General features: G+C 43.5%; 1 protein-coding gene across 1 annotated transcript in view; it reads right to left on the reverse strand.

Annotated features, from left to right (window-relative positions):
• Nucleotides 1-11,766: 11,766 nt before the first annotated feature.
• The window catches only part of SIN3B (SIN3 transcription regulator family member B), a 55,766-nt gene continuing 40,550 nt past the window's right edge, over nucleotides 11,767-26,982 (reverse strand). Inside the window, exons 9-16 of the mRNA XM_043987844.1 lie at nucleotides 23,574-23,781; nucleotides 23,296-23,412; nucleotides 19,370-19,608; nucleotides 18,927-19,110; nucleotides 15,715-16,324; nucleotides 14,379-14,548; nucleotides 13,683-13,856; nucleotides 11,767-11,860 (exon numbers count right to left, since the gene is read on the reverse strand). Of these exons, the coding sequence (XP_043843779.1) occupies nucleotides 11,816-11,860; nucleotides 13,683-13,856; nucleotides 14,379-14,548; nucleotides 15,715-16,324; nucleotides 18,927-19,110; nucleotides 19,370-19,608; nucleotides 23,296-23,412; nucleotides 23,574-23,781 (1,747 nt within the window). The 3' untranslated portion in view covers nucleotides 11,767-11,815. The remainder of the gene's footprint in view (nucleotides 11,861-13,682; nucleotides 13,857-14,378; nucleotides 14,549-15,714; nucleotides 16,325-18,926; nucleotides 19,111-19,369; nucleotides 19,609-23,295; nucleotides 23,413-23,573; nucleotides 23,782-26,982) is intronic.

Consider the following 26,982-nt stretch of genomic DNA (forward strand, 5'->3'; position numbering starts at 1 on the left):
AGGGGAGGAGGGGGGGGGGCAGGGGAGGAGAAGTACCCCCGTGGCAAAGGACAGTCAGAAGTACATCCAGGAGGGGAATGAAGCATGGCCAGCCTGGGCCCATCCCCAAAATGGAAGCCCTCAGAAGGAACTCACTAATGGAAGACAGGGGCAGAGGTACAGGTCTAAGGGACCAAAGAGAAAAGGATTGAGGAGACAGGCTAAGGATTGGATAGGCTAGAGCAAAGTCAAGTATGGCATTAAGAAGACCTCAGGAGGGGGCAGCTAGATAGCACAGTGGATAAAGCACCAGCCCTGGATTCAGGAGTACCTGAGTTCAAATCTGGCCTTAGACACTTGACACTTACTAGCTGTGTGACCCTGAGCAAGTCACTTAACCCCCATTGCCCCGCAAAAAAACAAAACAACAACAAAAAAAAGAAGACCTCAGAAAAGCATGGAGGGGGAAGAACGTTAGATTGGGAGTGCCCAGGGTGAGAGGTAATCATTCTTCTTGGCAAATTATCTGTTCCTGGTGTGGGCTGCCTCAGCCACCAGAGAGAGGGGCATTTCTCAATACTCAAAGCCTACAAAATACTAAGAGCAGCATATCAGGTAGGAAAGAGCCAAGCCAGATGTGCAGAGAAGTTAAAAGAGGATATATGGGGGGGGGCGCGGGGCAGCTAGGTGGCACAGTGGATAAAACACCGGCCCTGGATTCAGGAGGACCCGAATTCAAATCCAGCCTCAGACACTTGACACTTAATAGCTGTGTGACCCTGGGCAAGTCACTTAACCCCAATTGCCTCACCAAAAAAAAAAAGAGGATATATAGGATGTGTTCTATAAGAGAGAAAATGCCCCCTTTACAATGCCGGAATGCCCTGGAAACTTATATGGCCAGATTGCAAGGTTTTTAACTTTGCCCAATGGTTTGGTGCCACTCTCCAAGAAAGGTATTTTTCCAAATGGTGAAGTTCCAAGAAGGAATAGTACTTTCCAATGATATGTGAATTCTGTTTTATCACTGGTACAAGCAGATGGAGTAGACTTAGACCTGGAAAAATTGGCTTTATGATTCACTGTTAAACCTCTGTTTCCCTAACTGTGAGGACAAACTTAAGTCTATTTAAAGGGGGTTAATTAGACTTGAAGAAAGTAAGTTTTTTTTGAACAGTTGCAATAAGGCTTTGGATTGAGTGAAAGAGTAAGGAAATACTGACAGTTTCAGTGAGAGAAGGAAAAAAGTCTTCATGAAATTCCAGCAGGGTTAAAGTGAAAGAGGGGATAAAAATGGAATCAGTCGGCAAGCATTTATATCAAGTGCTTACTATGTGCCTGCCAATGTGCTAAGCACTGGAAGTATGAGCATTGATTTGAACAGTGAATTCATTAGTCCTGTCGAAATAATTTGGTAATTAGGAAATTGATTTGGGGATTATAAAATTCCAAAGGATTTTTTTTTCTTATGCCTGAGATTGAAGGAGGATACATTTCGGCCTTAAATTTAATTGTGGAAGATATTAATTTTACTTTCTTTTTCCATACTAAATGAAGTAGTATCTAAATCCTGCTTTCAGACTCGAACAAGGCTTAGCAAAATTATCATGCTTTCCAAAGGTTTGCTATATTTTTCAGACTTTGCTTTCTTAATTATAATTCCTTCAAATTACATTAGTTAAATATGAAGTTGGTGGATTGCAAATCATAAGGTGGAAACTAGGTTTGGTGATTCTAAGGGTTTCTCGTTGTTTGGGATTAAAATTGACTGTGAATAACAGGCTAGACGGAGTCATTGTTAGAGAAGGAGGCTGCCAACTAAAGAGGTGGTCACATAAAATTTAAGGTTCTTCTCTGTGGTTGGTTTCTATGGTTGATATACACACATCATGGGCTGGCAAATTAGGCAACACATTTGGATAATCTGAAAACCCACCTCAATGTTACCCTTGGAAATAACAGAGGGAGAGTGCGTACCTACTGACACCATGCTGGTTTTGACCAGTCCACAGACAGGAATGTGAACCATCAAGAAGACAGATGTCAGAATATGGTATTTTGAAACGTGTACACACAAAGCAGCCTCTGGGGTCTCTGAAAGTTGATACTGCACCTTGCCTTGTAAAACTGAAAGAGGGATCTCTCCATACTCCTTGTGGTCTCTCCTAGATAGTAAACCTTAGGCACCAGGTCACAAAGACAGAAACTTCTTTGTATGGAACTTGGACTGACTCACCCAGTGAAAGAAAAAGAAAACTCCCCTGCAAGGAAACCCCAGCCCCAAACACCAATCAGGTCAACAAGGGCAGCAGAGCTCATTGTGAACCCAGGGATGAAGACTGACCCTTGTCTGACTGGGCCAGTGCACTGACTACAAGTCGTTCATCTGAGGTAGCACTGAATAAACCAAGTTTATTTCCTTAAAAACGCTTGGCACCGCCTGTACAATTTGGCCTATCAACAGACTTGGCTATGCCTCAGATGGCTGTTCCAAAAAGCCCCAGGACTCCAAACAGTAGGCCAGCATGGGCCCTTTTTGACACATCCTTTTGATGCAGCACTTCCACATCAGAAATAACTACAAGTGTGTTTACTGACAGCCTAAGTCTTGCTTTTCCCCATCAGTGGCCAGAGGACAGTGTGTTCATCCGGCAGAGATTTCTCTTCCTGTACAAGGCCACCTGCTTTTCCCAGCAGCTTTTATGGAGCCTTCCTGAAAACCAGGCTCCAGTGTTACCCATTATTTCACATAGTATCTGTTCTGGATAGAATGGAAACTGTAGAACCATGTGTCAGATAAAGATCAATTGTGTTCTTCAGTCATTTCAGTTGTGTCTGACTCTCCATCATCCTAAATGGGTCATCCCCATTTAGGGTCTTCTTGGCAAAGAGACTGGAGTGGTTGGCCATTTCCTTCTCCAACTCATTTCATAAATGTGGAAACAGAAGCAAACAGGATTAAGTGTCTTGCCTGGGGTGACCAAGTGTCTGAGGCTAGATTTGAGCTCAGGAAGAAAAGTCTTCCTGACTTCGGGCCCAACACTTTATCCACTGTACCACCTAGCTGTCCAAAGATGAATTGCAAAGAGCCAAATTTAGGCTTAAGTAAGCTTTTTTGTTTTGGTTTGGTTTTTTGGTGAGGCAATTGGGGTTAAGTGACTTGCCCAGGGTCACATAGCTAGTAATTGTCAAGTGTCTGAGGTCGAATTTGAACTCAGGTTCTCCTGACTCCAAGGCCGGTGCTCTATCCACTGCACCACCTAGCTACCCCAGGGAAATTTGCTAACAATTAAAGCTGACCAAAAGCGGAATGAGCTATCTGCCTCTCAATGGAAGTTGTTCAAGGTAGAAGAACATTTGTTGGTGATGTGGAAGAAGAGATACTTGTTCAGGTACAGGTTGGACTAGCTAACCTTGACCCTTGTTCAGAGATTATAGGCCTCATTCAGAAGAATGCCCCTATCTTCTTGCAGCAAGATTATTTTCCTGAATGCAAATGACTTTGAAAATGGGTAGAGGATGTAGGGGGGTGGGAGGGGAAAGGACTCCGGATCTTGGCTCAGCTGGGTCTGATCTTGGGCCATCTTCTGACCTCTCCAGGATGGAGCTTCTTGCCTCTTCTATGAAGGAGACATTTGTGGTCCATCTGGCTCTAAATTCAAGCTTCTTTAGTTTTGGCTCGGGATGCTTTTATAACATCTATTTTCTCTCATTACTCTCCTGTCACTTTGGGCTATAATTAAAATTTAAATAGACCAACGGCTACCCATCAATTGGCAATGCAGAAGGTCACATACTTAGTAGGCACAGAAAGCAGACAGCAGTTTCTCATGGAGCTCAGGGTCTAGTAGGGGAATGACACTCTCCTAACCACAACACAAAATAAAAGGTGAATGAGCTATAAACAAGGTGCTGTGGAGGAAGGAAGGGCCTTTTCCAGTTGGGTCCTATCAGGGAAGGCTTTATGGAGGTGACGTCCAATCTACATCTTGAAAAGAGGTAAGACATAGAAGGTAGGGGAATCCTGGGGATAAGGACTGTCTAAAGGCAGGAGAGGAAGGAAATGTTCAGAGGGTAGGGAGCATTTCCCTTTGGCTGGAGCTAAGGACCCACCATTAATGGGAGATAAGGCTGGAAAGGGAAGATGGAACTAGACTGTTGGGGGGCCTAGCTATCAGGGTGTGAAGGTTTAAACTTGTAAGCAATGGGGAGCCACTGATGGTATCTGAAGAGGGAGAGACATGATTTAGTCAGCCTATTAGGAAGATAAATCATGTCAGGAGAAAAAAAATAACAGCAACAGGGCATTTTAAGCCCACAGATTAGAAAATGGGTAGGAAGGGGACAGAGAGGCAACATAGATACATATACACACATGTTATATATGTACATACACATATATGCATAATTTAACAAACTATAGTTATGGATTTTACATATGATTCTTACTTGATCTTTATTTTCAAATTTTTAAAAAATTATTTAAGGATAGTTCCTGGGAGAGAAACTAAAGGATGCAAGCAAAATTGTTAGGAAACTACTGCCAACAGTCCAGACCAGATAACAGAAGGGTCAGAACTGGGGTTAGTTAGATTTGCCTTGTATAAATGCAAGACAAAGTAGAGTTAAAAGGAGGCACGACCCAGTAAATCATCTGATATGGAGTTATGTTTGGAGCCTGGATGAATGGGAAGGTGGTGGCTCCCACAAGAGAAATAGAAGAGGCAGGAGGAAACAGGAAGATGGGTTTATGCGGGAAGATGAGCGAGGTGCTGGTAGGGACCCTGGTTGGGACTATTGGAGATAGAGAAAGGGAGTGACTTGGCCCAGAAGTCACCATTTAAGCCATGGGGGTGAATGAGATTGCCAAGGAGTACAAAGAGAAAAAGACAAAGGAAGAACTCTGAGGGATGCACTTATTTAAAGAACAAGAAGAGAGGAAGAAGAGATACACCAAGGAAGCCTCAGGAGTAGCAGTCAGGAGAAGATATCATGGGGGTAGAAAGAGAAGGTATCAAGGGGAAAGGGCTGGTTAACAAGGTCCAACCTCACACAGATGCCCAGGCTAAGACTGAGAAATGGCTGCAAGATACACGTGAGACTTCTGACTTCACAGGGTATGATGAATCTCCTCAATCCCAAGAGGAAGTTGTTGGTATCTATTACTTCTTGCCCCATCGGACAACCGGACCTTATCTCAAGAAAGGTCAACCCACATCCCTAAGCCACGTGTAGCCCTAAAAACAAATGGGAAGAAATCAAATTTCCAAAGTATTTGGTAGATTGTATTGATGTTATGATTAAAAGTAACATTAAGTCCTTTGAAAACAGGTATCACAAACAGAATAATTAATATAAATTTGTCAGTTCTATTCATACAATCAATGAGATATCACTGAAAAAATAACATTGTAGTACATCTTCAGTAACACTGATTTGAAATCAGACTGTACTTGATTCCCTCCCCTAAAAACAGTTCAAGAGGACGCAGGATGTTAGAACCAGAAGGAAACAGGGCACAAGTCCAGGAAGGGGCTGTAGAAGCTGTGCCAGAGTTCAAAAGGACCTTGGAACACAGAACATCAGAGAAGGAAAGGAACCTAGAACATAGAATGTCAAAGCCGAAAGGAGTCTGGAGGTCACTCTGTCTAACCAATTAATTTTACAGAGCAAAAAACTGAAGCCCAGACAGAAATAAGGGCTAGAATTAGAGCACAAGTCTCCTGGCTCCAGACCCCACCCTCTTTCCCAGCTGATGCTTCCACTGCCCTGGGTAGCTTCCAGCCAGAGAGGACCAGATGCCTCAGTCCTCCCTCCTGAGCAGATCCAGGCACCAGATTCAAGAGCAACTGCTTCAATGGCACTGAATTTACTTATGGAAAACAACTGATAGAGCATCTGACCTTTCATCCATGTTTTATTTTTTACTTTAATGTGCAAATAAATATAAAAGGAAACTACATTCAAAACAGCTGAAAGGAAGCACAAGGCCCCAAGCAAAGACGTGAGCAGAGATGGGGTAGTGAGGCCACAGGAGGACCGTGCCTGGCTTCGGGCCCACTCCCTGGGCCTCTCCGTTTCTGGTGGCCGTGACTTTCAGAGAAGCACCTGAAAGCAGGTGCTCAGAAGGGCTGCTGGCCACTGAGTGGCCTAGGGAACATCTTGAATACAGATTATAAATTAAGTTGCTTAGAAAAGAAGGATGCCTCCAAAGATCTGAAGTTTTCTTACAAAGACAGTGGCAGAAGACTGGGCAGTGTGCGTGGATGCAGCGGCCTCCATGGGGCTAGGGGCCTAGAAATTAAAGGCATCTGAAGCCAAGAGTTGCAACCTAAAGTATCTCTAACCAATGCTTAACTGTATGTGAATAATTCATAATAGTTTGGCACAATCGGTCGTCCCTGCAACAGGAGGCGCAGAGAGCTGAAGAACAATACTGAGGTGCATTTGAGAACTGACAAGGAAGTGCTGGCCACCTCCATGACCAGCACCAGCCAATGACTTTCTGTTCATGACTCAGACAAGCCTAGGGCTTGACAAGACATAGGCATCATCTGAGACATACACTCCAGTCCACTCTTCGCACTGTAGGCATTTGAATCCTGTTGCTGATGCACAAGGACCAGCCTTGCTTCTCCATCACTGCATTCTTCTCAGAGCAGAGAGGAGAAGCCTGGTGACAGACCAGACCAGGGACTTCAGCTGATGTTGCTGCATCTCAGAGACTGCTGTCACCTGACCCTGGAGTGAGAGCTAACAGATGCAGCATCCGTTCTCCAGGAAGGATTTTTGTAGAAGTTACAACCATAAAATAACATCACAAAATAATAAATAGACATTTCTATAGCTTTGCTTATGTATACAACTGCATTCCCAGAAGAGCCTCCTCAATACTGTGGGGGAGGGGCAGGCACTCCACACCCCTCACATGCCTACTTTCCCCACTTCCATTAAAAGCTAATGGCAGCATGTTGGTCAACAGATTAGTTTCAAGTGAAATTAACCTGGCCTGGCCTCTTCTTCACCTTCCAGGGCCAAAGTTGGCATCTGCCACTTGGTCCAGCAAGATGGTAACGAGTGGAGCTCCAAGGGTTTCAACTATAGCTCATCCTTGATCCCACAGGATATCAGTTAAACTGAAAGGCGCTTCCCTCACTTTCCAAGTGATTATATGCCTCTGGGGACTAAGTGATGGCCAGATGGAGCCTTATAAAATCCAATAAGCCAAACCCAAAACTTCAGTCTTTTCTGGGCAGTACTTCTTTTGTGATTGCAATCCCCTGGGGAATAAACAATTGGGGTCCATCTGAGATGGCACTAAAGAGATCAAGTGCAGGTCCTTCTACACAGAAAGGGTTACTCATCCAGTGACCCCAAGGGTCTCTAATCAATGCTTGGCACGGCCAGTACCATTTAGTCTATCAACAAATTTGGCCATCTCCAAGGTGAGTGTTCCACAAAGTTCCAGGTCTCCAAATGTTCAGCCATTACAGGCCCTTTCTTACACATCCTCTTGAGTTCTGGTAGTCTCCAATATAGAAGCAACAACTGCAAATGTGTTCATCAACAACTTAGTCTTGCTCCTTCCCCAGCAGTGACCAGGGATGGGTGCTTATCCAGTCCAAGATTTTAAATGGAAGAAGCTATGCAGGTTTGCACAGGGGACACAACCCGACAGGTGGTTTAGAAGAAGGAAAGCAGCAGCCACGGGAAGTCCCCCTGTATGCTCTATGGCCAGAGAGGCCCAAATGGAAGCCTTACTCTTTCTGGTACCCAAAGGGCCAGACAAGCTTCGAAGCTATACAGTGTCTCTTGGTGTCAGTTTTGGATGGATCTGAGACTGAAGAACTGAATCCCAGAGAAATCTCTGATCTGACCATTTTAGATCCAGTCACATGAAAATAGAGGGTGATAGATACTGTAAGGAGACAACTATGTTCCATATGAAAATACATAATAACCAATCTTGAGTAAATGCCATTATGATAAATACCAATAATACACACATTGCATTCCCATCATTCTTTTCAAGAGTCCAAGCATCAGGACTGCTCCCACGACATCTTCCCTTCAAGGAGAGTCAGGGAGAAGCCGGACGGCGGCTGTACTGCACCCGGTACCGAGTGACAGGGAGGCCGTGAATGGTCACTGTCTCACAGCTTGTCTTACACGGTACCATGTCTTCGTCCTCCTCTCCCATCAACCAGTCCTGGACCAGCTCGGCAGCCTCTGAGGTGACATTGTCCTCCAGCCAACGGCTGTGCCACTCCTCAAACTGCTGGTGGTGCTTCAGCAGGACGACCGGCTGTACCTGGGGAGGACAGACAAGGGTAGAGAGCGGGCAGTCAGCGGAGGCAGGCCCGACAGGGGAGGGGGAAGAGGAGGAAAAGGGACCTGAGGCATTAGGCACACCAGCTGAGCCAAGCTCCTGACCAAAGGGGAGGCAGGGAAGAAAGCACAGCAAGGGGCAGAGGGGAAGCCCACGATACCTGCTGAGCCCGGCAGAGTGTTCCCCGGCGGTACATATAGTCCTCTGAGTTCATGATGAATACCATCTTGTGTGTGGTGAGCTTGAAGCGACAGTCAACGTTGCAGGCACTCTCCACACCAACAAGCCTCTTCCAGGAGCTTTTCACCTCACTGCGGAGGGCTCGCACCTGCTTGCTTTGCCACTGGCGGAACTTCTTGAGGTTTCTAGGGTAACAAGCAAGCCAGTGAGGATCAAGAAAGGAGAGAAACTACAAAAGGTAGACCTGGGAGCTGTAGAAAAGGCAGGGAGCTGATCCCAGAGGATGGCTAACTTCTGGCCCGAGTGCTGAGAACTGTCACATGTTCATTCCCTCTGGTATTTCCTTCCTGTACAAGATTTAATCAACAACTATCTTTGTTGAGACGTAGGGGTCTTCCCAGCCCTCTCCTTTCTACTAGATTCAGGGCTACTATCACCTCTTTTGGAGTTACTGAAGAAGCACCAAAATCTAGCCATGAAAACTCTTAGAACTGCAGCACTCCAGAGGTGGGAGAGCCCAGGGCTTGTCCACAACAGCAATGCCCTCTCTGACACAGCCAGGCGGCTCAGTAACTTCCAGGCATGTCACTCTTCTGTCGGACAACTCTTCTTGAGAGTTCTCTATCGAGACAAAACAAACCTGACTCTCACTACCCTCTGGGTCCACACTAAAGAAGTCTAATCCCTCTTCACATGAGGATCCTTCAGACAGGTGGAGATAATGATCAGGCATTGTCTTTTCTTCTCCAAGTTAAACAGACATCTCGGATGCCTTAAGCCAAGACGAGGTTTCAAGTCTCCCCTGCTTCCTCGCTGCCCCCTCTAGGATAAAATTCGCCCTTGTCAATGTCCTTTCTAAAATGTTCCTGTTTAAACCTATTGGCTTACTAACACAGCTGATTATGGGGGTTGGGGGGCAGACTGATACCACACTGATGAAGGATGTCAGTCACTGTGTGGGGTGGGACTGTGGTGGGGAAATGACAAGCAGTCACCATAAAAACTCGAAACTTTGGGGCAATGGGCTGAGTCACACAATGCTTCATGCCATTAACATGCCCCATACATCCTGGAACATTGATCCACTACTGACCTTCTGTCCTCAATCCCTGCTCCTAAATCTGTTTTTCCTCCCTATCTCAGCTCCCTGAATTTTTACACCCTAAAAAAACCTTGGTCCCAACCCAGCCTGGCCTTTTAAATGGGATCATCTCCAGACTCAGACCTTATCCACTTTCCTCCCAAAAGGAGACTGAACTCTCTCAGGGCTAGTGCTTGCCTAATTGCTGGCTCAAGGTGATCCTTACCTGGGGGAAGAGGAGGGACAACAATACCCAGAAGGAACACAATGGAAGTGGGGCTACAAGCTCCCTTGTTCTGGATGCTTTCCTTCTTTAACATTTTTAGGTGCCCCATCACATTGTGGACTCTTATTAAGTTTGTGGTCTTGAACTAAGAGCCCCAGGCTTGATCACAGTAGATGTTAAGCATGTGACTCCCAGAAGAAAAACTAGTCCAAAACCCTCCCCACTTCCCACTGTCACAAGGACACAGCCAAGCTGGTAACCCAGGGTGATGTGAAATGGGCCAGACGTGACTGGTGACGGTCCTTACCTCTGCAGAAAAACAGGTTTCAGAATGAAGCCGTCATTTGGTGGGTGTGGTGCTCCTCCGTGCCCACGTTACTGCTCATGTAATTGGCTAAGTGCTATAAAAAAAGAGAGACTCTCAAGATGCTTTCTCTCTCCTCTTTTTTAATGATGATCACAGTCAGACTAAGCCACATTGTGTCTCTTCTTTATTTGAAGAATTGCACATTGTAATCTATATGGTGATGCAATACTCCAGCAAGAAGCCAACAACATCTTTTCAACAAGCAGGAGATGGCTGAATAAATTGTGATATATTAATGTAATGGTGCCACAAAAATCCATAAAAAGAAATGAGGGGGCAGCTAGGTGGCGCAGTGGATTCAGGAAGACCTGAGTTCAAATCTAGCCTCAGACACTTGACACTTACTAGTTGTGTGACCCTGGGCAAATCACTTAACCCTCATTGCCCCACAAAAAAAAAAAGAAAGAAAGAAATGGGGATATAAGTCAAGTGATTAAAAGTAGGATCAGCAAAATATAAACAACATACAAAATGACTATGACAAGATATAAAAACCAAAACCAAAGGCAATAGAGCTTTATGAACAGGGATTTGGAAGAGTACACTAAGCAAATAGAGCTTTTTTTGTTTTTATTTTGCTAAATGTATAGTGTGATTTTTTTCCCCTATTGATTAAGATGCAGAAAGTACATATTTTCAGATTTTATTGGGCTATTCAGTTTGCTATGAATAAGTTCATAATTAAATTTTCAAAGATTTAAAGGGCTCACTGAACTTGCTGGACACATTAAAGAGGGAGCAATCCCTCCCCCTCCTAGCAATCAAATGTTTATCAATCTTTCTTTGGATAAGGGAAGGAGGAAAGACAAGCCTAAATCTCCAGGCTTTGTTGGGGCATTGTAGCCAGTACAAATGGAGTTTTAGCAAGGACAGACATAATGTACATTCTGCTACCCCAACCACTGTTGTGGCATAAAAACACTGTAATATGGCTAACCACAGATGGAATTCCTGAAACTCCCCTGCCTGACCACTGAGCTGACAGTACATTTATGAAATGTGTTGTGTTGATCAGAAGACATACTCCATCTCTTAAATGAGATTTCTTGGAAAAAATAAAACATATTTTGTTATGCACTGAGAAAATACACTAATTTATAGACTGCACTTTATAAAAGTCAGACATGAAAAAAAAGCATGATTATATTCAGATCAACACAGGACACTACAAAACCTTACAGCTTTAACCCCCCTGTCCTCATAAGAGTCATTTCACATAATGCTGCATCTTTGAGGAATCAACTAACAAAAATCTGCTGAGACTGGGCGGGCCAAAAGAGGCAGTGAGCTAAGAGCTGGGCTCTCATGGATCGCCCTTCCCCCCAGCAGGCAGTGAACAGACTCTGCCAGCACAGCAGCAAAGGCATCAGACTGGTGTGTCCACAAACCTCCAAGGCATCTCTGAGGAAGCTGGAACCAGCTGGACTTTGGCATTTTCCCACTCTTACCCTGGGGCCAATGTACTGGAGCAAACATAGCCCTCTTCAGGCATCAAGGTGGGGAGCTAACAGGAATGCCAAGGAGGCTGGCTTCTGGCCAGTCCAGCCAGGCTCTCTTGTCCTGGCTTCTTCCCCAGGATGGAGTCTGCAGAGCTTGGCCTTTACCTGGACTTCTACAGGATCTTCTGTCTGGCCTCTTCTGTGTCCAGCCAACTCAATGGTCATGATCACTTGCCCTTTCCTCTGAAGAAAACATCACCTAGAAGAGTAAATACAAGCACAGCTTACTACCTAAGGACAGTGAGCAAGAAGATGCTTCACCCAAAGGCAGACCCAGGGAGCTACACAGTCTCACAAGTGTCCTGATTCACAATGAAAACAAAGCTTTTTGCGACATGGTTCCCAATCCCTGAGACTAGTTAGGACTCTGACAGCACAAAAGCATATTGGAACACAAAATGCCAGGGCAGGCATCACCAACAATCCCCCAGAATGCCTCCTGGCATTAATGCACAGTGACTCATGAGGAGTCGAGAGTCCAAGGCTGGAGAAAGATTTCAGAACGCTGAAACTACCTTCCTCTCACTCTTTTAAACTACGTTGTCTTGAGCCCTTTCATTTTTATATCAGTCATTTCCAGATGAACCATGTTTTGCACATGCCCTCCCTTAAAGACAAACAAGGTAAACAGGCTGTTCCCAAGAAGGCCACATGAGCCAGGCCCTCCTGCTGGCCATCCCCAATGGCTGCTCTGTCCTTCCTCCACCTCAGGACCTTTCAGAATCCCTCAAGGTCTACTCAGATCCCTTTGTTGTGGAGTCTTTGCTGATCTGCCCTGAACAGGAAGTATCCCGATAGCTACAAGAATCCCCCTTGCTGCCTCACCTGCTTCAAGTTTCCAAGGGATCTCCTTTGTCTTCATCACACCCTACCGAAGGGCTTCTTAAACTTTTCCCACTCGCAAACCCTTTTCACCTGACCCCGGGGTCTATGGGTATACAAAACAGGTGTGCATAACCTCTGACTACTGCCGAGTTTGTCCCGACTCCCATGTTCACAGTTTGAGAAGCATGGCCCTAGTGCAGAGCATACTAATATGTGGGTGTCACTGGCACGACCCAAGCTGTGAAAGGGCAGGGACTCTGCCATGTTTTATCTCTGTATTCTTGGCCCCTAGCACAATGCCTTGTATACAGAAAGCCCTTGATATAGGTCTAATGAATGAACGAATGATTATTACTCCTATCTCAAAAATATCTGAGGGGAGCAAGGGAATATGTATGTACATCTATGCTGTGCCAGGTACCGTGATAAGAGCTTTACATATGTTATCTCAACTGATCCTCACAACCACCCTGGGAGGCAGGTGATGTTATTATCCCTATTTTTTACAGTTGAGGAAACTGAGGCTGACAGAGATTAAGTGACTTTCCTAGGGTCACACACTTATTTGTGAATGTCAAATTACAAATTGCTAGGAAGCTAGTAAGCGCCTAAGGCTGTATTTGAACTCAGATCTTCCTGACTCCAGCCCCAGGGCTCTCTCCACTCTGCTCCCCAGCTACCTCCAAGCACTTACTTCAAATCTCCCTAGAGACAGCATTTAATAAATGGAGAAAATGAAGCCCAGAAAGAACAAAACCCAACTACTATAGTGCCAAGTCACCCATCCTGTAAGAGGAAGAGCCAGGCCCTGGGTGCTCTGCTGTGCCAATACCAGATGTGCTTATATCTCCCTCCCAAGCCTTGGCAGTTCTCTGGGGATACTGCAAGTGGCCAAGGGATCACTGGATGTCCTGCTCAAATATCTGGGACAGGGTAGCAGAAGGAAGGAGAGCATGCTCTCTGCAAATCAAGGCCCAGGTTCAATCCCTAGAACCTCGAGTTTCTTCTCTAAGGGAAGGAGTGGGGGCTCATGGATCAACATTGGTTCAGGTGTCAGAGACCTGGGTTCAGATCCTGCCTGGGCCATTCACTCTGGAGCATGAGGCAAGTTACTTACCCTCCTCAGCCTCAGTTTCCTCAGTTATGAAACAAGGGGGCCAAGGTCACTGTTGCCTTTTCTGAAATCGATTCCTCACCTTGAAGCAGTTCTCATCAGCCATGCACCGTTCTGCCTTCCACTGGTAACTTGTCTCCTTGGCGGCACGGACACAGCGGGAGGACAAGTTCCCTCCTGCCGCGCCTCGTTTCTTCTCATTGAGGTAGAGTTCCACCACTTTTAGACAGATGTCATCACTCACCAGGTGATGAAGCTGTTGAGTGAGAACAAGGACAAGTGAGTACCTACCTACTTTATCGATTCCCATAGAAGTGGCCACACTCCTCTAAGGAGATTTTTTTTTGAAAGTTAAAACACATAAATGTATACTGTGAAAAAATCAGAGATTGTGCTCAGGTCTCACACTGGCCAAGGGAAAGAGAAAAGGACAGACCATATGTGGATCTGTATTACGGTACTTTGCCCTTGGGGATCCTCCTTCTGGGGCCATGCTCCATTCGCCCAAAATGTCCAATGGGACAGAAAGAAGCAGTATAACTCAGCTAAGTTGACAGCATTCAAATCAAGAACTAAGCCTGGGCTCTGATCTTCCTAACTCCCATTTTACTGGTTAGTCCCCATAGGTGCCTCTGAACTTTTGGCCTACAATGTCAAAAAGCCCTCCAAAGGGCAACCTCAGGAGGGTACAGAACTCGAGCAGGAGAAAGGCCTTTGTGGGGCACATGCATTTACCCCCACAAAGCTGCCAAGCCCCCTCTCTTTGCCCAACACTCACCTGCCGCACGATGTTCTGTACCAGCTTGTCCATAGTGAAGCCAATGTAGGCATGAATGGTAAACATCTCCCGAAGGGTGTCCTCATACTGTGTAGGATCGATGTTGCCCTCTAGTAAACTCCTTACCATGTCCAAAAATGCTGGGTAATATTCTTCCAGTTCTACCTCACCTAATTAAGAGAGAATTTTTAAATCTTTCAAAATCATCCACAGAAGAAGAGAATATTACCAACAGATTAACAAAAGTATCCATGAAGAATCATCTCTGAAACTCAAGGGATTTATTTCTGCATCAAATGGTTCTGGGCTAGAGAGGGATTGTCTGATGGCACTGAGTCACATGTTTATGACGCTAATTCTAAGAAAGCTAACAACTAGTAAGAGTGGCCCTGGCAGCAAACTGACAGAGTGTCTACATCTGGATGCCTTCATGTCACATGCACATACTTTGAGAATCAGTGGTTACATTAATGAGATTGCTTCCTCCACCAATGCAGATCACAACTCCTCTATGTCCAGAGGAAAGGTTTTATGCACTCCCAGGACGGAAACTCATGACTGCTTCACAGCCAAGATTCCAGGGACAAGGCTCGCAACACTTCACGAGGCCAGGCCCTACTCAAGGCCCTCACAGCTGGCCAGGGACTCATCCAAGATGATGGAGGAAGCAAGCTGGCAGGGCCTCCAAAGCCGAGGTGGTGCCGTGCCTGCCACAAGGAGGCAGCAGCAGCAGAGGAGGGGTTGGGAATCGACACAAAGAACAAAAGCAGGCCTTTCATCTAACCTTGGACCATGGAAGTCAGTGAAAACAGCACAAGTGCGGTCCTCATGGGGTCCTGACTCCCCCCCTCACAGACTTGCTGGGTGACCCTGCACAAGCAGAGTCCCTTCTTGGAGCCGTCCTCACACCCTCCATCATATGGCAATGATGCCCCTTTGTCCCTCACAGGGTGGGGTGAGGAAAGCTCTTAGGTTGCGGAGTGCCACATATAAAGGCCACCACTCCACATGCTCCCATGCCCCAGACAAACATCCCTTTCTTATACCATATGCAACCATAGCCCCAGGCTTTGCACAATGACTCTGAAGAGACAAAAACAAATATACTAGAAAATATGCTTCCCTCATTTCTGCGTATGCAGAACACAAGCTGAGCAGCTGAGCTCTGGGCCCTCTGGTCACAGTGCCCCACAATGCTGTCCCAGAGCTGGTAACATCACAGGCATCAACAACAGGGGCACTGCCGCCCCCCCCCCCCCAGTGATGCCCAACCAGAGGGCCTGGAGGGCCCATAGCAAATGCGAGGTGCTGGGCAGACCACTCGAGTCGTGCTTACTTGGCTGCTTCAGCCGCAGCTCCATCGCAGGGTCATTGGATTTCTCCTTCCTCCCTTCACAGAGGAGTTTCTCTCTCTCCTTCTCAGTCCGATATTCTAAGAGCTGCTTCTGGGCTTGCCGATAAATCTTTAAAAGCCTTGAACACAGAGTCTGGTGAAGGCGCAAGAAAAAATACCAGTTGTTGTTGGCAAAGAAGAGGCTGTAAACATCGTCCAGGGCCCCAGGCTGCTCAGGGGCTGCAGCAGCAGCAGCAGCAGCAGCACACGAGCCACCCTTTCCATCCACAGGGCTGCTCTGTGGGAGAGATGCAGACTTTTTCCAGAGGTCAGTGGTATCCAAATTCTGTCCCGGACTGTGTTCTCGGTCTTCATCTGTTGACTCTTCAGAAATACCAAGATCTGAGAGCTGGGAAAAGAACAAGCTGGGCACAAAGTGGTGGACTATCTGCTGGATGGTGCCTTGATCTTCTTTCTGGATCGTTGGCTGCCTCTTCACGTAATAGCTGATAAGTGAAGCTGCGTCCTCCAGTATCTGCTTGTCTTCATAGACAAAAATAAGGTGGGGCTCATTAGTCGGGGCACTCCGACCCTCCGAATGTTGTTCCTGATGCTACAACAGGGGGAAAAGTGCCATTAGACAGAAGACAATGTTTTCCCAATCAATAGCATTATTATTAGAAGTAATGGAAAGTGTTAAGGTTTTGTTGTGTTGTGTTTTTTTAAAAGAGGCCACATAGTGGTCCAAGAACTGAAGACCTGGGTTCTAGTCCCAACTTCGCAAATAAATAGCTGTGACACTGTGAATAAGTTTCTCCAGCCCCCCACATCAATAGGCCCCTCTGGAAAATAAGAGGAGAAGTTTATCTGTAAAGTTCTTTGAAGCTTAGCTGTTTCACACTCAATACAGGCCAATTCCAGTGCTGACATTTCATATTCTAAGGCCCCTCTTCACTCTGACATTCTGTATTCCAAGGGCCCTCCCACCTCTGACACTCGGTGTTCTAAGGGTCTTCCCAGTTCTGACATTCTGTGTTCTAAGGGCTTTCCCAGTTTTGACATTAGCAAAAGTCAGTAGTAGAAAGGTCAGCGATAATACCAAAGAGCCTCACAACCCTAATTTCCTCCTAGAAAATTAGGCCCACTGAAAAAAGCCTCTTTAGTTTTAGAAAGGAAAACACAAGTCAAAAATCAAAGATTTTTTGGAGACAATATTTCAGAATAATATTTCTAACCCAGAGATGTGGAAACTGAGGACCTCTAGGTGACTCATCCAAGGCTACAAAGAGAGCACATGATGGAGCTAGAACTGAATCTGGCTTCATAGCAGTGTGACGTGTCAAATTGCAGTCACACTGCTAATAGAGTTGCTTGTGACTCCTTTGTGCTGCCTGGTAAATCTCAGCATAATAAGCATAATTTACGTGACAACATAATTACCAGAAGAAATCATTTAAAACCCCAGCACCATGCAACCTTGATTACAAAACAAAGGTCTACAGGTGGGCGTGAGGTGAGGAATGGAAGAAGTCAGCATCACATAGTCTGATGTCCCTACAGGAACATGAGAATTTCTGTAGTGCTTTCTACACAACCCTGTGAATGAGACAATTCAAGCATCCTTATTTTTCTTATCCCTACTCCCAAAGGAGGAAACTGAGGCCCATAAAGATGAAGGGATGCGCCTACAGTCCCAAGGTGGTTTATTGGTAGAGCCAGGAATCCATACAGATGTTCTGACTCCAAGTCTGGTATTCTTTCCACTCTAACAAGCTGCCTTGAGAGGTACCTGTCTAAAGCACAGCAGACTACATGTTCTGCCTAAATAAGACACAGTTAAAGTGAGAATTTTAATGCATGTTACACTTAACGAAACAGATGTCTGGTCTGGCTTAAAGAGCAGTCAAAGCAAGTGCTAATTAAAGCTGAAAAGTAGAGAACTTTTCACTTCTTGGAATTACATTTCCATGTGTTTCTACATTCCAGCTGTGGATGGCCAGTGACCTGCTAGCAAGAGCCCTGCTCTTCCTGTGACCATCTCTCATGTCTTCCCTGCTTCCAGAACTAGGTGCCATTGGGGGTGAGCCTGGGAGGGGGGTTGTTTCCAAGTCATCTGTAATTTAGTAGATGGCAGTGAAGACGATGATGTGGCCAAAATTGCAATACCTTGGTGGTGGCCAATCAGACCTAGCTAGACTGACCTTTGAACGACACATTCAGCCCTTATAAATTCTCGAAACATCTCTTAAAAATTAATCTCTTGGGGCAGCTAGGTGGCGCAGTGGATAGAGCACCGGCCCTGGAGTCAGGAGTACCTGAGTTCAAATCCGGCCTCAGACGTTTAACACTTACTAGCTGTGTGACCCTGGGCAGGTCACTTAACCCCAATTGCCTCACTAAAAAAAAAAAAAAAAAATTAATCTCTTACAGAATCTGTCAAATGTCCATTCAATCTGTCTGTGTGACCATTACAAGCTCGAAGATTCACTTCTTAGGTATTCAAAAAGAAATTCTCAATGCTCTGCTACACGGCGCCCAGGCCAAAAGCAAGCAGATGACCTGAAACCATCAGTTCTGGTTGAGAACAGGAGCACCGAGGACGCTCGAAAGAGCACCGACATGACACATCAGCGGCTTCAGCTTGAGACCCTGTCACTAACAGGCCGTGACCCTGGCAAATCATGTCACTTTAGGGCCTTCGCTTTAATATACAAAAGGGAGTGTCACTTCAGGTTAGAAAATATCACCCCTTTACAGCTACTGACTTGAGCTCACGGAAAGCAATCTTCCCTAGTTTTGAGAAATTTTTTCCCCAGTTTATATATCACTGATGGGAGGTGATACTTCTGTTGCCTCCTATATACAGGAATTACAGACTAGACTACGTGAACTCCATGAGGCAGGAGCTGTGGTCCAGGCAGGCCCATTAGACTTTTCATTGCACAGTCTCAACCCAGGAGATTTATGATCTAATATCCAATTTTAAATCTCACAGTTTATCAAGGACCCAGGGACGCTATGGCCCCTCCCAGTTCGAACATTACATGTTCTAAGATTTCTCTTACTTCTGATATTCTATGATTTATCCAAAGTTCTGTCCAGCTTGGACATACCATGTTCTAATGTCACTTCTAGTTCTAACAGCCTATGATTTACTGAAAAAACAAAAACAAAAACCAAAACCTGGTCTCCTCTTATCTTTGGGCAAATCTTACCTCATCATAAACACTTTCAATTTCATTCAGCAAGCTTTTTGATCGAAGGGCTTTAGTATCATTTTGCTTAAAGTTAACAGCCTGATGGTCAAGAGATTTTAAATAGGCCTTCTCATACTGCTCCCGCCAAATTTTATTGAAGCCCTGCTGGGCTTCTCTCCATTCTTCCTCTTTTGCTTTTAGCCTGGGAGACACAAGGAATGTTCATTTATTAAGAAAAAATAGGACACATTATTCAAACCTATTACATTACAGTAATATTTGCACCAACTATCTGGTGCAAATCTTAACTCAAATGCGTGGCTTAACTTATGGCACTGTTAAACTGCTTGGGTAAAATAAACAATATCTTTCCTTCTGCCCTCTTCAGCCCCAAACTGGGAAGCTGTGGTGATGAGCTTCCCAACCTCCCCGACCCATAGCAATGGGAAAACAAACAATACCTTTTTAGTACTACAGGAACAGCGGTCACTGGATTCTTCTTCAGACTTTCAATGATTTCTGGGGCTTTATCACCATAAATTCTGTAGATTGCTCGCCGCTGGATGACTTCAGAGGTCCCTCCCAGGCAGTCATCTAATCGGAATTTTTCCTGATCTTCTGGAGACATTCTGGAGAGCTTTTTCTGTACACTCTCCAAAACCCGGATGGTGGCAAGGTTGGTCTCCAAGACAACATCTAACTATTAAAATAAATTCAGTTCAATGGATACTGATTAAACACCTACCCTGTGTATAAGATGCTAGATGATGGTACAGTGGATAGAGCACCAGGACTGGAGTCAGAAAGACCCGAGTTCAAATCTAACCTCAGACACTTACTAGCTGTGTAACCCTGGGCAAGTCATTCACCCTGTTTGCCTCAGTTCCTCACCTGTAAATGAGATGGAAAAGGAAATGGCAAACCATTCCAGCATCTTTGCCAAGAAAACCCTAAAAAGGGGTCACAAAGAACTGGACATGACTGAGAAACAACTAAACAACAACTATGTATAAGGCCCCAAGTAGACAAAGAAAAAACAGTCCTTGCCTTTAAGGAACTCACATTTTACTAAGGGAATATAACATATACAGAACTAGTGTCAGTACTGGGTAGCATAGCTTAAGGACACTGACAAGGCAAAGACTATTCAAAGGAGGGCAACCAAGATGGTAAAAGGGCCCCTGGTAAGCCCATTTCACGTAAGCGTAAGTTGAGGGAATGAAGGTCCTTCCAACTCTCAAATTCTGTGATCCACTTACGGAAAACAGCTAACAGGCCAGTTTGACTAGAATGGAGACTGTTTGAAAGGAAGTAATAAGAAACAAAACTAGAAAAATAGGTGGGAGCCTGGTTGTGCAGGGCTTTAAAAAAGTTGGAGATCTCGCATTTTATCCTAGGGGCAACACGGAACCAGTGAAGGGAAAGAAAAGGCCAGATCTTTATGTTAGGAATATCAACTTAGCATCTATTTGGAAGATGGACTAGAGAGCAGAAAAACTGGAAAAAAAGAAGACTAATTAGGAAGCTATTCCAATCAAGAGGCGACGAGAAACTGAACTACACCTGTAGCCATGTGAGTGGAGAGAAGAGGATGGATACAAAAGATATGGAGGTAGAATCAAGAAGATACAATAACTGAATAGATAGGTAGGTTGAGGGAAGGCAAGAGTCACTAGATAAGACATAAAATCAGAAAATAATAAAATGAGGAATGAGGACATGAATCTGGGATTTTGAACTGAACAAAATTCACTGACAGCTTTTAAGATCTGAATTTCAAAAGCAGAACAGTGTCGTTATGCAAAGTCCCAACACACTCAACTTGAAATGCCTTTCTCAAGCCAGATCTGTGCAAAATAGCAGAGAATTGTGAAAGCTGAAAGTTAGAAGGGGCCTTAGATAGCCAAGAGATGGAATTGAGGAATGGCTGAACAAATTGTGGTATATGAATGTAATGGAATACTATTGTGCTGTAAGAAATGATGAGCAGGCAGATTTCAGAAAAACCTGGAAAGATTTACATGAACTGATGCTGAGTGAAGTGAGAATAAACAGGAGAACATTGTACACAGTAACAACAACACTGTGTGATGATCAACTGTGACAGACTTAGCTCTTCTCAGCAATACAAGACAGTTCTGAAGGGCTCATGATGAAAAATATTATGAACCTCCAAAGAAAGAATTGATGAAGTCTGAATGAAGATCTAAGCACACTATTTTTCACCATGGTTTTTTTGGTGGAATCTGTCTTCTTTCACAACATGAATAATACAGAAATATGGTTTGCATGATTGGACATGCATAACTTATATCAAATTGCCTAAAATCTCATGGAGGGATGAGGAGAGGGAGAAGGAAAAAAAATCTGGAACTCAAAGTTTTTTTTTTAAATAAATGGTAAAACCTTGTTTTTATATGTAATTGGGAGAAAATTTTTTTTTTTAGATTTTTAGAAGGGACCTTAGAAGTCACCTAATGCTACTGAGCTTGTGGTTACTCAAACACACCTCCAGTGACAGGGAGCTCCTCATACCATATGGCCAACCATTTCATCATCACCAAGCGTTAGGATGTCCTTATTTACAGTTAGCTATCATCTGCCTTTGCAGCTGAATTTTTGCTGATGCTATTTCTACTCCCTGGGGCCAACAGAAAGAAATCCAATTGCCATACCACATGACAAGTCCTTTAATTATATGACAGCAACAATGTCTCCTCCAAGTCTTCCCTTCTCCAGTCTAAATATCCCTCATTCTTTCAGTCAATCTTCACCTATCAAGAAAAGTATCCCAAAATAGCAAATTGTTGCAATCATTTTTTTCAGATACCATATTCACTTGGATATATGGTTTATAATATCGAGTAGTAGGACAACTTGTCCTTAAGGACTGCACTAAGTTGCCACAAGCACATAAGCAGCCCTCTAGAATACATTCAGCTTCCTGGCAGGAACTCCCAATGACAAAAGCGCATGCCTCCAAACATCTATGAAGTCCTAAAGGGCACATCTGAAAGAGAAAAGTCTGAAGGTCTCTGGATTCTACAAGAGTACTCAAAATGGCATTTAGTGGGCTCAAGGTTGGCAGTCCATAGGTCTTTCAGAAGGACAGAGAGGAAATGTAAGACCACACAGAAACCTCTGCTCTCTCAGTTAATCAGTAGTAAAGGGTGGCAGTCATAAGAAGCCAACACGGCCCCAGGCTAGAAAGAAGGTGGTAGTTCGGCTCTTCTCTGTTCTATGCACATTTAGAATGTACCATCCAGGGGCAGAGCCAAGATGGCAGAGGAAAGACATTAAATGCACAGAGCTCCTGATACAATTACCCCAAAAACAGCAATAGAAGAACCCCATGAGCAGAAAAACCCACAAAAATATGGGCTGAGATTATTTTCTAGCCACAGAGATTAAAGGGGGCCGTGCTAGGTTGCCGATAAAGTCCAACCCCACGATCGCGCCAACAGAGACCCCAAGCGTGCCGCACTAGAATGCACCATTCAGCTCTGGATAGCACGTTTTTGGAGAGACACTAACTTGACGCACTCTTCTGTCCAGAGGAAAGGAACCAGTGTGGAAGGAAAATGGAAACCATGTCATTTGGATGAATATACTGAGTATTCTGACCCTGGAAAAAGCTGCAGCAGGAGGGAAACATGGTAACAATCTTCAAACAGCTGAACAATTTCTGTATGGAAAAGGGATTAGGCTTGTTCTCTTTGTCCCCGGAACAGAACCAGGACCAATGGGTTAGCAAGAGATTTTGGTTTAATATGAGGAAAATCTTGCTAACTAGTAAGGTGCCTAAGAGTAGAATGGATAGTCTTGGAAGGTACTGAGCACACCATCTCTGGGGATCTCTCAATGGAAGCTGGATGAGGTTAGATGAGACGGCCTCTGAGGTTTCCTTTAATTCTGCAGCTTTGCCAATTTGAACTGGCTATTGATGGAAGGGGATGCCTCATGGGGCAATGAGCTTTACATTACTGGAGGTACTGAAGCAGAGAATGGATGATCACCACTGGAGATGTTCCAGAAGGGATTCATGTTTCTAGTAAAAACTGAAGTAAATTATCTTTACAGTTCCCAGCACCCTCTGGGATTTGATGATTTAAAAGGAAAACGGACAGGTGAAACTGACAGAGGAAGGTGAGCAAAAGGATGAACAATACTAAACTAAGAAGAGATTGAGATGAAATAAAGTTTATGCCAATTAAAACATCAGCTATAAAACTGTACTACTATTCATCAAAGACACTGAAAAGAATCAGTTGGTTCAACCTCTAGATTTTCTAATGTTATGTAACTGCCAAGGGGTATACTGGGGAGGAGTAATTAAAGGACTATGATATAAAAGGGGTAAAAAAAAAAAATGGCAAAACAAACACACCTCAAATCGTTCGTCTTCACAACGATGCAGCTGCTCCTCATATGGAGTTTTTTTTGAACTGACAAATGTAGAGTCTTCAGACCAGGATGGAAAGGACACCCAGGTATCATTTAAAACCTATGACAAAAGAGAAAAATAAAACATTACATAAAGTTTTGCCCTCTCCTATCTAAGCCACAACAATCACTCTGTCTCATTGGTTCCCCAGAATTCTGAAAAAGGCATGGTTAACGTTCTTAAAATGAAGTAGCAAAAATTGCCATGTGGGCGGCAAGTACCTCCTTGCATATGGCTGTCCTGCCACTGCACTTTGGCTGTTGGTAAGTTTTGGGGAGCGCCCGGTAACTAGATCCTATGCGCTTGCAAGATGCGTAGTCAATTTCCCGACCAATTCCATCCCCCGATCGATCATTCATGGGTGGTGCAAACGAAAGCTCTTTTACTCCCAAGAAGGACTTGAATTGGGCGAAGAGTTCTGGAAATTTTCTTCAAAAGTTAAAGACATACTGTAAGTCCACAATAGTCACAGCCTTCCCAAAGAGGTTTATGTAGTAAGAATTAAGTAGCTGCTCAGTAAGTTTTTAGTAAATGAACACAGGAGCTTGATCCTATCTCTAGCTCAAGGGTTCTTAACCTTTTTTGAGTAATGAACCCCTTTGATAATCTGGTAAAACCTATGGACACCTCAGAACGTTGTTTTTAAATGCATTTAAAATGCAAGGGATCTAAGTGCCTAAAATGCATAGGATTATAAAGGAAACCAGTTATGTTGAAATACAGTTATTAAAACATTAAAAAAAAAGTTTCAGGGTCCTAGGTAAAGAACTCTCTTCTACCTATTACTGACAGAATCAACAGGTAAGTTATATAGCATTAGCCTATACACAAGTTGGCAATTTTTGTCATTTCTCGCTTGTGTAAAATTTGGATGTAGCCTGTAATTATTTTTCAGTGTATATCTTTGTATTGCTAATTCCTTTCAGGTATATCATCTAAGTCTCTAGAGCTGGCCTATCTTTGGACAAATATGTAACTATCGCATACCCAGTACCATATAGCTTCAATAATTTTTATGCTTTAAGTAATCTTTCAGCTCAAAATACTAAGACCTGAAATCAATGCTTCATATTTACTCTTATACCAGCAATATTAATGATATAAAGTGAGCAACATTTCTGGCCAAGTTTTTCAAATGGCTATCCTACTTTCAGACTGTTACTGTATAAAGTACATTTATTATTCATGCTGATCAATATTAATCATCTACTATATGCAAAGCAGTGGAGTAAAGACAAAGTTCCAGGAAGACAAGACCTCCCTCATTCATCCTCCCTGCCCCAGGCAGTGGGGGTACAAGACATAAAATAAGATCATTAGGGAGTGGAATGCAAGATCTGAAAAAAAGATTCCAACCACATGCCACTGATCACAGAGTGTGTGATATGGAGGCAGGACAGCTCAGCAGACAGAGTGTAGTATACTTGGAAGGCAGGAGCACCCAGCCCTTTTACTGTACCTTTTACTTTACCTTGGCCATTTACTCTCTCAGGCAGAAATGTGACACATCAATATACGATCTGCTAAATCATAATATATTTATATGATGATAAGCTTGCCCTTTCCCCCCTAAAATCTGGCATACATAAGGTAAAACATGAGTACAGCCTATAATTTGTTACTTATTAGTGTGTAGCTTCACTTTTCCTTTGTGAATATTTCATTTGCAAAGGCCTCATTTCTCAAATATATAGAGAACTGAATCAAATTTATAAGAATACAAGTCATTCCCCAATTGAGAAATGGTAAAAGGATATAAACAAGCAGTTTTCAGATGAAGAAATTAAAGCTATCTATAGTCATATGAAAAAATGCTCTAAATCACTACTGATTATAGAGAAATGCAAATTAAAAGTACTCTGAGAGGACAGCTAGGTGGCGTAGTGGATAGAGTGATGGCCCTGAATTCAGAAGGACCTGAGTTCAAATCTGACCTCAGACCCTTGACACTTGCTGACTGTGTGACCCTGGGCAAGTCACTTGGCCCCAACTGCCTCACCAAAAAAAAAAAAAAAGTACTCTGAGATACCACCTCACCTATCAGATTGGCTAATATGACAAAAAAAGAAAATAATAAATGTTGGAGAAGCTATGGAAACATTGGAACACTAATACATTGTTGGTGGAGTTGTGAATTGATCCAACCTTTCTGGAGAACAAGTTAGAACTATGCCCAAAGAACTATGGGGCTGTGCATACCCTTTGACCCATTAATACCACTACTAGGTCTGAATCCCAAAGAGATCATAAAAAAGGGGAAAGGACCCACATGTACAAAAATATTTATAGCAGTTCTCTTTGTGGTGACAAAGAATTGGAAATCAAGGGGATGTTCATCAATTGGGAAATGGCTGAACAAGTTGTGGCATTTGAATGTAATGGAATACTATTGTCTATAAGAAATGATGAGCAGGCAGATTTCAGAAAAACCTGGAAAGACTTACATAAATTGATGCTGAGTGAAGTGAGCAGAACACTGTACACAGTACCAGCAACACTATCAACTGTGATAGACTTAGCTTTTTTCAGCAATACAATGATCCAAGACAATTTCAAAATACTAATGATGGAAAATGCTCTCCACATTCAGAAAAAGAACTATGGAGTATGAATGCAGATCAAAGTATACTATTTTCACTTTATTTGATATTTTTTCTTTCTTGTGGTTTTTCCCATTATTCTGATTCTTCTTTTACAACATGACTAATATGGAAATATGTATAACAAGATTATATAAATATAAAACCTATATCTGACTGCTTGTTGTCTTGGGGAGGGGGGATAAAAGGGAGGGAAAAAATTTGGAACTCAAAATCTTATAAAAACAAATGTTGAAAACAATCTTTATATGTAATTTGAAAATAAAATACTACCAAGAAAAACATTTAAAAATTTAATTTAAAAAAAGAATATTTCATTTGAATGATGTGGTCTCTATTTGGAGGGTAGACTACTTATTTTTATTTTTTTTTATTTAATTTTTTTTTTTGTGGGGCAATGGGGGTAAGTGACTTGCCCAGGGTCACACAGCTAGTGTCAAGTGTCCGAGGCCAGATTTGAACTCAGGTACTCCTGAATCCAGGGCCGGTGCTTTATCCACTGTGCTATCTAGCCGCCCCGACTACTTATTTTTAAATAAAGTTTTTAATTGATGTATTTTATATTTTTACATCATGACAGTTTTCCCCACTATTACTTCTCTCCCCCTCCCAGAAAATCATCCCATATAATAAATAATATTTTTTAAAGAAAAGAAGAGGGGGGGGAATCAATGTAACTGATCAATACACTGAAAAAGTCTGCAAATACATGCAATGTAAATTTAAGGACTCTGCACCTCTGCCAAGAAGACATTTCCATTGAAAGTAACTTTCTATAGCTCTTCTTTTAAACTATATTTGTCCTTTAAATTTTTCAACATCTGCTTTTAACTTTTTGTGTGTGACTGTTTTGTTTACACTTGCAGTTATTGTCTGCTTCCTTGGCTGTTTCATTATGTACCAGTTCATATAAATCTGTCCATGCTTCTGTGTTGGTCACATTCTTCATTTCTTACAGAACATAATACTCCATTATATTCACATACCATAATTTGTTTAGACATTTCCAATTCTTTGCTATTAAAAAAAG

Source organism: Dromiciops gliroides, chromosome 1, assembly GCF_019393635.1.
Source record: "Dromiciops gliroides isolate mDroGli1 chromosome 1, mDroGli1.pri, whole genome shotgun sequence".
Taxonomy (NCBI): Eukaryota; Metazoa; Chordata; class Mammalia; order Microbiotheria; family Microbiotheriidae; genus Dromiciops; species Dromiciops gliroides.